The 14396-nt window shown below is 38.1% G+C and overlaps 2 protein-coding genes across 13 annotated transcripts in view; both read right to left on the bottom strand.

Annotated features, from left to right (window-relative positions):
* Positions 1-1494: 1494 nt before the first annotated feature.
* Positions 1495-7042, bottom strand: dpm1 (dolichyl-phosphate mannosyltransferase subunit 1, catalytic). Its single transcript, XM_008412813.2, has 9 exons — positions 6853-7042; positions 5306-5405; positions 5049-5082; positions 4899-4975; positions 4717-4742; positions 3410-3505; positions 3021-3089; positions 2764-2878; positions 1495-1846 (listed from the first exon to the last, which is right to left on the bottom strand). The coding sequence occupies exons 1-9, from the start codon at positions 6981-6983 to the stop codon at positions 1742-1744; spliced, it is 753 nt and encodes a 250-aa protein (XP_008411035.1). The 5' UTR covers positions 6984-7042; the 3' UTR covers positions 1495-1741.
* A 378-nt stretch (positions 7043-7420) lies between these two features.
* The window catches only part of LOC103466902 (collagen alpha-1(XX) chain-like), a 36954-nt gene continuing 29978 nt past the window's right edge, over positions 7421-14396 (bottom strand). For all 12 annotated transcript variants that reach the window (XM_081608640.1, XM_081608644.1, XM_008412810.3 and 9 more), the window contains 16 exons: positions 13846-13955; positions 12856-13014; positions 12684-12761; positions 12060-12146; positions 11882-11935; positions 10412-10507; positions 10222-10275; positions 10009-10062; positions 9867-9920; positions 9575-9646; positions 9453-9488; positions 8962-9028; positions 8665-8853; positions 8512-8589; positions 8249-8410; positions 7421-8075 (listed from right to left, as the gene is read on the bottom strand). In XM_081608640.1, the coding sequence (XP_081464766.1) occupies positions 8047-8075; positions 8249-8410; positions 8512-8589; positions 8665-8853; positions 8962-9028; positions 9453-9488; positions 9575-9646; positions 9867-9920; positions 10009-10062; positions 10222-10275; positions 10412-10507; positions 11882-11935; positions 12060-12146; positions 12684-12761; positions 12856-13014; positions 13846-13955 (1379 nt within the window). In that variant the 3' untranslated portion in view covers positions 7421-8046. The remainder of the gene's footprint in view (positions 8076-8248; positions 8411-8511; positions 8590-8664; positions 8854-8961; positions 9029-9452; positions 9489-9574; positions 9647-9866; positions 9921-10008; positions 10063-10221; positions 10276-10411; positions 10508-11881; positions 11936-12059; positions 12147-12683; positions 12762-12855; positions 13015-13845; positions 13956-14396) is intronic.

The raw sequence follows: 14396 nt of genomic DNA, 5'->3' as shown, positions 1-14396 counted from the left end.
GAGTATGAAGTTAAATTTGTTTTCCCAATTATTCAATTATTCAAACCTCAGTTAAGTAAAATATAATTGTAATCAAAACTTTTGGAATTGTAATGATTTCTTTTTTAAAAAACAAATCGTTTTGTTTAAACAACTTTTTTAAATTAAATAACTAATTTTTGTCTTGTGAACTTAAAGTTATTTGCCAAACATAAACTTTTATTTGCACACATCAGAAATCTTTTGTTGCGATTTTATGTCCTGCTCAAGACGTCATGTGAGAATCACAAGCAAAACTTTGACTCCAACAAAAACTTAGAATATTAAGAAAAGATTTCTGACAAGCAAAATAAGTTTGTTTTGCAAAAAAAAATGCACTTCATGAGACGAATGTGATTTTAAATGTTTAAAAAAGTTTTTTTTAAGCAAAACTCGGTAGACTTTTCTCATGGTGACATGCATTAACAATTCAATTTTTGCCTTTTTTTGCTTTTTTCTGCAGTTCCATGTTAAAGTTTGATGCAGCTCTGCTTTCCTGAATGGACCGTCTTCATCTCCACTGCAGCAAACAGGCAGCTCTGTTTTATAGATTACAGTCACTAAAAGGTTGCATTGTGCCCTTATTTATATTTTTGATAGTGTAATTCTGTAAAGACAAAATATGTCTGGTGGTCTCTCTGATTTACATATCTTGCTAAATTGCGGGTTTGAATATTGCAATACTTTCCTATAACAAAATAGACCTGCAGAAATAAATTACTAATAAAATATCTTACATAGGCATAGTGTTATGATGTTCGTTAGCTTTGATTGTATATCTCACGAATTTGTAATTTATCATTGTTTATTAAACTCTGAAAGCTGAGTGGCTTTAATATTCTGTCCTAGAATGCGGTTAGATGTGCCCTTTTTTTTTATTTGAGCACCTGCCCCTTTAGTGGTCTCTGCACTGGCCTGATGATGTAAGTACATTTGAAAAACATTGAGTAAAGGTTCTATATTCACAAAGTTACTCATATTACAGATTCATAGGGTGAAAGATTCCAAACGTTTATTTCTTCTAAGCTAGATGATTATGCTCACAGATAATGAGAACCCACAAGGTCTATAAAATGATATTTTAAACAGAAATATAAGGACTCTGAAACATATGTTCATTTTTATCCACTCAGTTCTTGATTCTTTGGTCCTTTTGCAAGAATTAGTGCGTCAATGAGGCGTAGAGGCTACCAGCCTGTGGTTTATTTCTTCAAGTGTAATGGAAGCCCAGGTTCCTTAGATAACCGTCTTTAGGTCATCTGCAGTGTTGATTCGGGTTCATCTTAACACTTTCTAGATGCTGTGAACACCCAGCTTGTGACGGGTATCCATGGCAGTCTTCCCAATGACTGTGTATCTGATTGACCCCGAGTCAGAGACCGTTTAGAGGCTTGGGTGTTTGGAGTAAAACCCAAGAGCTTTGCATCATGACATCATTAAATGTTAAAAATAAAAGATGCTCGCATAACAAACCAGTGGCAGGAATACAAACTGTTTATTTTATACAAACAAATCTGGGTTTGGTTCACATTCAGTGATGGGAGTGATGACGCACCAAATCAGACTCGAGAGAGAAAATGGGAATGTAAAGCTTCATCTTCCTTCAGGGTTCGTTTTGCGTTTAATGCCTAACATGGACAGACATCTGCTTTCTGGTCCGACGATACGCCACGTTATGACCGCTGGGACACTGAAGATACGCCAGGTGAAGGCAGGTCGCTGATCACGTCGTGGCGAACAGCGTGAGCAGCCCCTTCACAAACGAAACAATCTCATTCCCTCCGAGTTTGGACTCCCCGTAAACCCGATCCACAAAGGAGATGGGCACCTTTGTTTTGGAAAGAGAGGGAGACATTTTGTTAGAGGACATAGCAATTAAGAGAATTATTAAGGTAAAATCCAAATAGAATTGTTTTTAATAGATGGTAAAACTTTTTGTAAAATGTTCACTGTATTATTTAGATGAGTCTGAGTCACAGTCGGTCACTTTTTACGAAATAGTGATGATCGTGGAAGCGTCTTCAACGCTGCGTCAATCTGATGGGAGCTAAATTCTAATTCTCAGTCCAAGTTAAACCAAGGCACTTTTTAATGTAGAAAAATTAATTAAATCCCTCATTTCCTGCTGAAGACAAGTTTCAGGGTAGAAGATAATATCTATCGATACAGATATCGATATCGATTTTTATATTGATAAAAATTCTAGATGGAGAATCAGTGACAATGCTCGATCCATAAGGGCAGATCTCTTCAATCTAATTCTACGCTTTGCGCTCTGAGCGACATCATGCTTTATTTATTTTACATCATATTTAGAATTCCTAATTGTGCTTTCTGAATCATTTGAAAGGTTTGTTGCAGTTTATTTTTTAAATGTTTCTCCAAGCTAGTAAACCTATTGCTTTCGTGAGTTTCAGTTTATTATTTACATTGGCTCCTCATTGTGCTGACATGAACAAATTAAAGCCGTGTTGTTTTTGCAAGCTTGTGACACTATTGCTGTATTTAAGCGTGCTGTACTGATGCAGTGTTATCAAATCAACTTTTAATTCAGTACATTTAAGTCCGCCTAAAAAAAAGAAAAGTTTTAAGTCAATTCAGCTGTTTTTCTGTATCGGATCAGTATCGGGTGATGCTAAACCTCAGATATCTGTTTTAGGAACCAAATATTTTCAGTCGGCTCTCTAAATACAGAAAGAAAAACATTTCAAACGGAGCTGAGTAAAACTCTTAAGGCTGGATCACCTCTCCCACTGTGTAGTTGAGCTGCCTAGCTCGGACGATCATCTCCATCTGAAAAACGTAGCCTTTGGACACACACCGCTCAACCAGACTCTCCAACACTTTCTTCTTGTATAATCTGATGCAGGAGAGACCAAAAAAAAAAAAAAAGAAAAATGAAAAAGAAACACTCCAATTTCTTCTTCATTGGAAAAGAAAAAGGAACACGATAGCTGTTGCCTTTTACTTATGCTTAAAAGACAACTTCCTGCTCCACCCACCTGAAGCTTCCTGTGAGGTCTGAAGCGCCGGGTCTCAACAGCACCTGGGTCAAAAAGTTGGCTCCCCGGCTGAAAGAGGGAGAAATAAACAAGAAAGCTTACAAATAAATCACTCAGTTTCAGCTTCCTGCTAAAATAGGCGGGTGTAAACTTGAGAAAAAACAAAACAAGGAATACACTATATCAGCAATAACATCGGTATCAGCCGATGTTAGTCGTTTTGTAACATGTCAATCCAATAAGAAAAACTGGGCCGATATTAACAAAAGATATAACTAATATTGGCAAATATCAGTTGTCAGCCATATTAATATTGGCCAAAATCTTTATATCGGTGCAGCTGTAGAAAACCCCCCCCAAAAAACAAAACCTTGCTGAGCAGGCGTCACCTGATGAGTTTCCTGCGCAGGTCCCAGCCGTACACACCTCCACTGCCAAGGTATCGAGTGCCGGACACAAGATCATAATCACCTTCCTTCTGTTTTCTGGATAAAAAAAAGAAAATGAAAATGTAAACTGGCCAACACAAGAAAAATATAACATCCTGCTGTCAACCAGAAAAAACATCTATTTAACCTACAGTAGGAACCAGAAGTTTACATACACCACATAAAAAGAACACGAGCAGACATGAAGTCAGACCAAACGTTTCCTGCTTCAGGTCAGTTTCTTTTTGCTAAATGTCAGGATGTCGAGATGGGGAATGTTTTCTTCAATTCAGATGTTTATGTACCTCTCCTTGATATTTGCTGGAACTGCCCTGCTGGAATTCCGATCCACTCTTCCTGACAGAATTGATGCCTCACTCACACACATATTTTCAGCTGTGTCCATAAATTCTCTGCACACCTGAGATTAGCACTTTGTGGTAGTTTTACCCTTAAGCCAAACTTGTTGTCGCATTTGGACCTAAGTTTTAGCTTCTTGGTTAATGTTCAGAGAAGTTGCCACGTTTCAGCGTCCTTTCCTGACAATATCATCTATATTGTGAAGAGCAGATGTTTGTGTCTGTGACACAAAAATGAAGGTTTTTGTCCCCCGATTGGTGGGTGACTTGAATTTATTTATTTATTTTTTTTATAGAGTACCGGCTTCTTCCTTGCAGTGACCTTTTCACTCATGTTGGTCTTTGTTTCATGGCAGATAATGACGCTCAACCAGCATCTTCACCAGGTGCTTTGCTTTTGGTCTGGGGTTAAAGTGCAGATTTTTCACCTCTAACACACAGAACTCATCTCCTTCCTAAACAGTGCCATGACTGGATCTTCCCATGCATCTGAAACTTGTACTAGACTAATTCTCCTCCTGATATCTTATTGTTCTTTTGACTGTTTTCAACTATGTAAAACAGCAAAGCAGCGAGTTGTAGTACCTTAAAATTATGGCCGGGTCTAACGTGTTTATTTCGGTCAATTAATTACACAGATTTTTTTCCTATGTGAATACAAAAAAATTTTTGTATTTGCACATTTCTGTGCAGATGACTGTGCCTTCAAACTCCTTACTTTAGAGGACAATAATAATAATAATAACTCATTTAGCAAATGGAACTAGTCAAACTTCCTGAAAACAGAACAAATTCTGTCTGAATTAATGTCTTTTTATAGTGCATTTGAACTTCTTTATATTCTATTACTAATAAATCCACCCTTTATAATACTCTTTATAAAAACCTAAGTGTTTCAGATATACTTACTTGATAAACTGTGGGATAAACTTCGGCTGAAAGCAAAAGCAACAGTCATGAAATATGAAGTTCAACATAATACAATTTTTTTTTTGGAGGTTTTGGGTAGTAACAGTTAAAAAAATTGTCCCCAAACACAAACAGTCGTGACACTTTGAGGTCAGGAAAGATGCCAAACATTTTCCACTCACATGGTGGGAGAGATCTGCATCCATGATAATGACGAAGTTCCCAGTAGCATGCTTCATGCCATGAATGTAGGCCGTGCCTTTAAAAGCAGACAGGACGCCGTCATTAAATGATCATGGTGAGAGAGTCGACGCAGCATGTTGACAGCTTACCAAGGCCTAGTTTATTCGCTCTCGGTCGCAGAAGCTGGAAAACAACAAGATTTATTCATTATCTGCAATTGCTAACAGCTATTCGTCATCTTTAATACACATTTCTGTGGCACTGAGTTAAAGTTATTCGTTTACACTGGCAACAAAGAACAACTGCATTAAACGCAATCAGAACATGATTTGATCTTTCATGCCAATTTATACATCCTCAAGGTGTACATTACTTAGGTATACATTACTTATGCTTCTTAGCTCACTATTTTGTCATCTCCATAAATTTTCTGCAGCTGTTCTGCAACCTCCTGTGTCCCATCTGGGCTTCCGTCGTCAATGACAATGATCTCATAATTGTAGCCACTGCAAGATGAACAAATTAAAAGATGCATGTCATTCGTTAGAGCAGTTATACAAGTGACACTAAGCACAACTAGTTCAGGCAAGAAATTGAACTTGAAAATAATATTGCTGCCCCTGAATGCTCTTTGGTTTTGTTTGGGCACACAGACTACAAAAGAAGTCTTGAAAAACAAAAATGAGGCGCTTAATCTAGTAATACACAAATCAGTTAGCTGGTCTTTGAATCGCCACGTTTCTCTTGAAAAGCTCAGACCAATGACTAGCATGTGAAACACTTTCTGTAACGTGGTTTATTTTTTAGATATTTTAATATGTACTTACATAACCTACCCCAGGCAAAATTAGATCTGAAATGATTTTTCAGTCAACTATAAAAAGTTCCCTTCTGATAGAAAATGAGAGCAGCTTTCCTTTAATTGCTCTATCTCAGTGGTGTCCAAAGTGGGTCCTCGGGGGCCGGCATCCTGCATGTTTTAGTTCTCTCCCTAGTGGTAGTAAAATCCTCCTCAGCAAGTCAATGTTCTCCTTAGGCCTTCTGATGAGCCATCATTTGATGCAGGTGTGCTAAACCAGGGAGAAAACTAAAACATGCAGGATGTCGGCCCTCGAGGACTGATTTTTCACACCCCTGCTCTATCTGATGAATAACAGGTCAACTTCTAATAATTTTAATTATTTTTCTCCTATTATACTGATGAAAACTAAAACCACGCATCATTCCAAGTCTGTGGGGGTCAGGGGGTCACCAACACTTATCCTTGATAAAGACGTTATGGTGGTTTTGTATTAAACAGAAGATTATAGACTTTAAAGATTATGAAAACTGGAATGCATCAGAAAAATTTCCCCTTGTCTTTATTTGCTTATATTATATATATATATATATATATATGAATTGTAGAAATAAATGATGGCCTCATTTTCTGTTTGATTCAAAAGTGCCGTCTCTCAACTCCAAGGAACCTTTCTATTTTATGTGTTTACAGACTTAAGAGTTGAACAGAAAAAAGAGAATATATCAAAACTGGACATTCAGAAAATTGAAAAAGAAGTATCTGACTCAATCAGGAAGACCGTTACCAGTTCATCTTTACCAAAAACCAAACTACACTGCAACTTGTGTTTAAACGTACATAAATTACAATATCGCTGATGTTTAGTAAATGAAAACACCTCATTGTAGAACAGTGCAGGCATTCAATACAAAAGACACAGTGAAGTCGCCCTTTTTTAACTTACCCAAAAATAAACACTGCAAAAGTTTTCACATCATAAACTACTTTAAAACTACTTTAAAAGAGTTTTAACATCTCTGATAATCCATAGTCCATATTCCACCTCTATTTCAGCCCTGACCCACTTGTTAACTCGGGTTAAGTGACAGCTCAGCGCTGGCAGCAGCAGCAGTTAGCAGTAGCCGAGCAGATTAGGAATACCACCAACTCACCTTTCCCCGAAATATTTTACCAAGAGCCACACGATCAGAGGAAGGTTTTCTCTCTCGTTGTATGTCGGTAACAGGACAGAGTACTTGTCTCCGTTCGCTCTGTTCGCCTGCAAAGACTTTCGACTCGCCATGTCGACGTGACCATAGACAGAAATACGGACGAGACAATAGAGCAATCTTTCTGCGCAAGCGCAAAACCACAACCTTCTACCTAGCTTCCTGTTTTTAGACTTCAAAATAAATTGTAAATGAACTTCTCTCTTTATGGCAGTTGTTTTAAAAGTGTCTGTTTTGAGATTGAAGTTGTTTTTTATTTCATTTTTGTTAAGAAACTATTTAATGATAGCTTAAATTCAGTCTAATATGTCTTGAGAGGTAAACTGATCCATCAGTGTGCGCATAGGGAATACACCTTATTATGAAAATTGTTTGTTGCAGTTTCCGGTTGCACATTTCAAAGTAAGCAACAGTGGAAACAAATTCCCTAATAACTTGTTCCTACCTGGATCTTGCTTGAAAAGTTCCGTTCTTCATCAGTGGTACAAATTCACACCAACAGTCTATGCGGTATCTATCGAATGCCATCTTTATCTAAACATACCTTTTGACAATAATTCAAAGATTTTATTTAATATTTAAACACTTTTATTCTCTCAGTCATATAATTTGCCAAACTTAAGACAGAAAATGTAAACGGGCTTCCAGGTGAAATTCAGAACACATAAAATTTACATGAATTAAAAAAGATGCAGGAAATACTACAAAACATATACAAATTATCAAACATATATAAATGCAGTCTCACAGTATTATTTATATATAGTGTAAAAAAGAACCTTTCATACCACAAAATATGGATTTTAAATTATCTTGGAGGCAACAAGGCTTACAATGAAAACAAAAAATTATTTCAAAGGCTTAACTTGCTACTTTAGGCAGTGCATGAATACATGAAAACATAAAGAAAAGCTTTCAGTGCTAAACTGTATAATATGGCACTCAAGTGATCCAACTGAGATTTCTTTATTATAGACAGTTATTCTGGTTTGTACTGGAAAGCTCTCTGATTCATCTTAGGTTCATTTCTCGGGAGATTTCAAACAAAATGGAGACTGGAACAGGGTGACTGGTAAACACACTTCTGCTCAGCTCTAAAGAAGAGTAATTTTATTGGTGACTGCTTGCTTTCTCTTCTCAGGGTTGGTAGCCGTAATAAGGGTCTTCTGGATAAAGAAAGAGAAAATGTTAAAAAAAACAATACTCAATTAGAAATTAGACAGAGTTAAAAAACAAATCTGATCCTGCTTCAGGATAGTTTGGCTCAAACAGACCTGAACTCTCACAAATGCCATTTCCCAGGCTTAGCTTCATCATTCGGCCATTCTTAGCAGCTAACCTGTTTGTTGGGGAATATTTCGACAGCCTCCACTGCTGTCACACATGCCCCGTGGCCCAATCTCTCCTGGCTGACCCGAACTCCCAGTGGTCCCTGGTGGCCCTGGTTTGCCGTCATTTCCTTTTGGACCTGGGACCCCTGGCTTGGACTCCCCTGGAGGACCTACACACACAAAATGCACAACCGTCACATATCCTAATCACACCTGATGGTGTGTTAGACAGTGGAGTAATAAATGGAACATACAGGTCAAGGAGAGGTACCTGCAAACCCTTTAATTCCTGAGGGCCCCTGGACATTATTGCCCAAACTTCCTTTTTCTCCAGGGATTCCTCTCCGTCCTGCAGAGAAAAAAGAAACAATTGAACAGAATGTCTTGATGGCTCTGACGACACATCTAACAGATCAAACCTTACCTTGCTCTCCTGGATACCCAGGCCTCCCAGGGCTCCCTCTTGAGCCAACATTCCCTTGGTTGCCCCTGGCACCAGGTGGGCCCCTGGACCCTGGTATACCAGGCTCCCCTGGGGGCCCCACCGGCTCCTCAATAGGAACGGGCTTTCGACTAATCTCATTGATGTACATGTCAAGCTTCAAAACCTCCTCTGAAAAAAAAACCCCATCAAAGCCTATTGTAGACATACATTATGTTGCAGTGACTTAGAAAACACAAACAACTCATATGTGTTGGTTTTATCACTCCTGGTACTTACTGTGAACAAGTTGTTCACAGGCCTGTGTCACCAGCTGATAGATCATGGCCATAGACTGCGGTTCCCCCTGAAAAATATCATGAGCCAGTTACCTTGAAGACATCAATCAACCAATCAATCAATCCAGCCATAATTAAAAAAAATATATTTTAAAACGCCATAAAAAATCTTATACTGCAATAACAGAAATGCTTTCACCCATAAAACTCTGGAATGCTGTACACATGTATATAAAAACACTGAGCGGTGTATTGAAATATTTATTGAAAGACAAATATAAGAAGACAAAAATGTATTTAACCCTATTGTTGATTGGGTTATACCCTTATTTAGAGGATTTTTCTATCATGTTACCTGGTCTTCTTCGAAGGTACCCCTCACAAAGAATCATATTGGACTTCCCTGGTTGAAGGTGTACTGGATGTAACAGCATGTTTCTTTAAACATAAACTCAGAGTGGAGGTAAATATATAATTTGCCCTGTTACCCACCTTTTCACCTTGTTCCCCCTTATTTCCTGGCAGACCCTGTGGAGTTAAACATACATGAACTGGTAGATAACCAAAAGTGAAGACAAGCTGGACAGCTTTTGTGTTTGTTCTAGAGTTCTTACCGTTGGTCCAACAAGTCCAGAGGGACCTCTCTCCCCAACAGGTCCTGGGTATCCCGGAAGTCCTTGGAAACCCTGAATCACAGAAAACGTTTAATAGAAACACCATCAAATATCAGGCGGAAACAGAACAGAATGACGGTTTGTCTGTATGGGCATCCAGACAGTGGAACAAACTGTGCTGGCCAGGAAGCTGACGGGTGACAAGTGGTTTTGATTTCAGCAAAACAAAATGTTCCTATAGGCGATTTGCTCAGCTCAGGCTATTAGAAATGTACTCAAAGGATATTCTTACCCTGGTTCCCGTAATGCCCGGGGAACCAATGTTTCCCTCCACACCTCTAATACCCTGGAAAACAGAAAGCAAGAAAGGAGGACTGAGAGAAATCTCTGCTGGAAGAGGACCTGTTACCTTTCTCTGGGATCAAGCAGCTCACCCTGGGGCCTGGGATCCCCTCTTCTCCCTTTGGACCTGGAGGTCCAGGTGAACCCTACAGGAAAAAACAGACAAGAAGGTTGAATAGGGAACTTCAAGTGTGCTATATTATCGAGCGTATATAGCATTTGTTAACACTATGAATGAAGATATTATTGTTATGTGACAGTTAAAGAATGAAGAAACAGATTACTATCATTTGATTTCAACTCACCTGCACTCCTGGTCTGCCAGGATCTCCTTTTTCTCCCCTCGCTCCTGGTGGACCCTGATCAACACAAATGGTTAAAAACACAGGTATATGTTCTTTTTACACACACACACACACACACACACACACACACACACACACACACACACACACACACACATTCTAAGAGAGAAAATGTCAAGCTATGACTCACAATTTTGCCTTGGACTGTTATGCCTCGGGGCCCAATGCTGCCCACAGGTCCAAGACCCCCCTCAAATCCAGCCTTACCTGGGGGGCCCACCTCTCCCTGACAGAGTAAAAATAACAAAATTTTCAAGTATGAGTTTAGATTTTCCTTCCCCCCCCCCCAAAACTGACGAAATAAACACAATGATAAATTGTCGTGCAATTGCCAATTTAAGCCATTAGATGTCACTACAGCATAAAAACCAGATTACCTCTTACTTTACGTTCTTAGTGGCCAACCTTGGACCAGTTATCGGTATAAAGGAAGAAGATAAAATTTCTAAGTAGATGCCACAGACAACTGATTCCAAACACACATGTACTAAGCTGTAAAAAAGGTCAGCAGCGCTAAAATTGAAACTGTTTAGAACATGTAAAAAGTAGATACAACCAGCTCTCCAAAATATTCATAGGTTTTAATAAAGGCAAAAAATACAACATGTTTGAGTTCATCAGCCATCATCAGCCCTAATACTTCTCCATTTGTAGAACATACAACCAAACACTGAAACAACATCTGAAAGTATTTTTGGTCTAGTTCCTACTGCAAATATCTTAGTACACTTGAAATGATGCAAAACTACCTTACAAGTAACTGCTCAGCAAGATATAGGAGGTTTTTTTTCCAAGTCTATAATTTCTTAATATTGATGAAAAAAGTACTAGTCCCATTGGCAGATTATTTCACTTATAATTTGGGAAAATCATAGAGCAGAGAGAAAACACACTGATATTAACATATCAACTAATAACATCAGCTGATTCAAGAAGATTGTAGCTGTATGAGTTTAAAAACTTATAATAAAGCTATGGATGTTTCAGACGATGTGTTATCACGACATCACAGAAACTTTCTAAACAGAGTTATTGCCTTTCTGGAGCAGCACACTGAAGTTGATTGATTTGGATCAAATGTCTGCCGGCGACAACAACAAATCAGAAAGAGTGGAGCGCCTAGAATGGTGAATGAGATAATTGGGACATAATTGTGATAATAATGTATAGCAGTTCTGATTAAAGGACATATTTCAGTTTAATCACATGATAATGGTTTTAATTATGTACAGGACACGGCAAATGCTTATTCTCAAATTACTTTGATCACCATCAGATTAGTGTCAGACTGGACAAGAGGACCTCATCGGGACATCACCATTATTTTCAGTAACTCATATGGAAATTAAGACAGTAATATAGAAATTTAATAAAAGGAAGACTTTAAGTTCATTTCCTCCACAGTTAGAGAATTTGAAGGGCTCTTCTTACTGTTGCCACATTAATACGTCCATGACACTTCACTCACTAAGAAACGTTTCTGGTCATTAGAGGACTATTCTCCATTAGCAGATAGCAAACCAGAAAAGAGGAAGAAAGAAAACTAGTTGCCAAAACCACTGCCTATTTTAAATGTTAAGAATGATCATTTTCATCTTACCTTTGAGCCCTGTTCTCCCTTATCACCTTTTTCCCCTCGAGGACCTGGTTTCCCCTGTGAAAAAAAAATAAATAAATGGAGCATTAACATTTTAATAATCTTTGGAAACATGCCTTAGTGCTTATTATATCACAAAATATTATAGAGAAATTTAAAAAATATGCATGTGGAGACATACAATTGGTCCAGGGGGTCCTGGAGCTCCTTGAATGTTGGAGGAACAGGTACATGCATACGGTGGAGCAGGGCAGCTCTCCTCATCCCTCTGAGACACAGTCAGCAAAGGCTTTAGGTTAACTGGTGAAGTGTGCGCCCCAAGAGGGGAAATGTGTTGCTTAAGTACAAATACCTTGCATACAGCACATAATTAACATTTCAGACTGTCATCATATGGAGTCCCTACAGGCACCAAAATGAAAAAAAAAACAAAAAAAAAACAGCTGGCTAAAGATAAGATAAAATATTCCTTTATTAATCCCACAGTGGGAAAATTTGCATTGTTACAGCAGTACAGAGGACAGAACAGAAGTGTCAGAAATACAAATACATCCAATATAAAAATCTATATATACAGAAAAAAACAAGTGAATATAGAAATGCTAAAACAGTATAGTATGAAATATTAATAAATAATTTTTAAATAAGATAAATTCCAGGTGTTTATGTTGAGGTAGGCAGATAGGTGATGTTACACATAGATTAAAAGTGTAACATCACCTATTTGCCTACCTCAACATAAACACCTGGGATTTATCTTATTTAAAAATTAAATAAGATACGATACGATAGCAGTACCACTGACCACTCCAGGCAGGTCACAACAGGTATCCAATGAAGCCCATGTGTTGTTACAGATGATTTCAAAGGACTGTAGCTGGAACTGGAGATATTAAAGAGAAAAACAAAACATTGTAAACACCATTGTTTTATTTGAAGGATCAACCAATTTAATCTCAGAGAGGAAGGATAAGCACCAGGGCTGAGCCGCTTTTAGGTCCTCTGGTTTTCACCAGTTTTCCCAGCATCTCGAATCCATCGGTTGGCAGGTTTCCGAGAGGGCGGGCTGGCCTTTCACCAACAGGCTGACAGTCCACAGACAGGGAGACGCTAACCTGGCTGACAGACAGGTGAACCTGCCAGAACCAAATTAAAACACAAACACATTGTTTGTGTTTAAATCACTGACACTGCTGTGTCAGTGATTTAAACACTGACACAATATATTGTGTCAGTGCTTTTAATATATTACTAAAAGCAATATATTATAGAGGCAGTACAGTGATTAATTGGTGCAAATTAGAGATGCACCAACTGCAGTTTACTGGCTGATCACCGATCTTTAGAAAGCCTGACCTGCTGATTCTGATTCTTGCTGATACCAATATTTTTTTTGTCTGAAAAGTTGATAAATGTAGCAACAAAGTTACTAAGTTGGCAAAAGTGAGGTGGCTTTTGCCAACTTAGCAAACTGAATACAAACTGAGTGCATGCAGACGTGACCTGGTGAACAGGTCCATCAGTCAGCCCTCTCTCACAGCAAAGCAAAAAGGGACAGCAGCTGATTTTCAGACCTTTGCGGAGGTAAATAAAATCAGTGGGTAAAATTGGTTTCACATAAGTATCGACCAATCACCCAAAATTAAGAACATTGGGGCCAATTCATTGGCGCACTCCTACTTTTTTTTTTGTAGAAACTTAGTTTAGTTTGTACTAAACTTATTTGGTTATCAAGTGAAATTTATGGAAAAAATAAATACAAAAAAATAGGCTTTTTGGTCTTTTCAAATAGGGAACATTAGCATTTGTAGCTGGAGCTACATATAGACTTTACTTCTCACTGTGTTTGATACACATCTGTCTCTTGTCTGTGAAATAGCTAGTTGCAAAAAGGATCCATCTTATTTGCTCCTAAATAAAAGCAAACATTGATTCTACCTTTAAGAGTTTGGTGGATCTTATCTCACCTTGTGGAAACTTCCATAGAAAATCTTGTGGACCTGTGGCTGATCAAAGGTGAGCTCCTGCACTTCTCCCCTGTAGTCCAGACTGAAGTACATCAGACGTTGGCTAGAAGCTGTAAAAGATGCAAAACAGTCATCTTTTCATCATTAAAAAGCTTATTGTGTTGTTCTAAAAAGACATTTTTAAAAAGTTGCTGTGAGAATCCTGGTTTAAAGAAAGAGAAGTAAAGAGAGACTGACTTAATTTCATGTTGGCGATGCGGTCTGATCTGGCAGTGTGGGGAATAGCTATAGAGTGTAGCTGAAACCCCAGTTTAAATTTGAGAACACTTAGAGCAAAGTGCTAAGTTTAAAAAACAGCACAACTTCTTCTTTAAGCTTTATAGGCACACATTTAATAGAAAAACATTGAAATATGTAACTTCCATGGCACCAGGTGTACAAAATCCAGCACAAATAATGGTGAAAAATTGTAACAAAATATTCCAGTTTACTCAAAGCAATATATTAAAGAGGCAATAGTGATCCCTCGTTATAACGCGGTTCACCTTTTC

This window comes from Poecilia reticulata, chromosome 7 (assembly GCF_904066995.2).
Source record: "Poecilia reticulata chromosome 7, P_reticulata-male-v2, whole genome shotgun sequence".
Taxonomy (NCBI): Eukaryota; Metazoa; Chordata; class Actinopteri; order Cyprinodontiformes; family Poeciliidae; genus Poecilia; species Poecilia reticulata.
Note: the sequence above shows the minus strand (reverse complement) of the source record. Positions and strands in the feature narration are given on the sequence as shown.

What these genes read in the sequence shown, in the direction of transcription:
- dpm1 (XM_008412813.2), bottom strand. Translation starts at nt 6,983, where the DNA reads ATGGCGAGTCGAAAGTCTTTGCAGGCGAACAGAGCGAACGGAGACAAG. An exon ending in GTAAAATATTTCGGGGAAAG is followed by an intron (nt 5,406 to 6,852) that starts GTGAGTTGGTGG and finishes TTCATCTTGCAG; the next exon opens with TGGCTACAATTATGAGATCA. An exon ending in TCAACTACACAGTGGGAGAG is followed by an intron (nt 1,847 to 2,763) that starts GTGATCCAGCCT and finishes TCCAAAACAAAG; the next exon opens with GTGCCCATCTCCTTTGTGGA.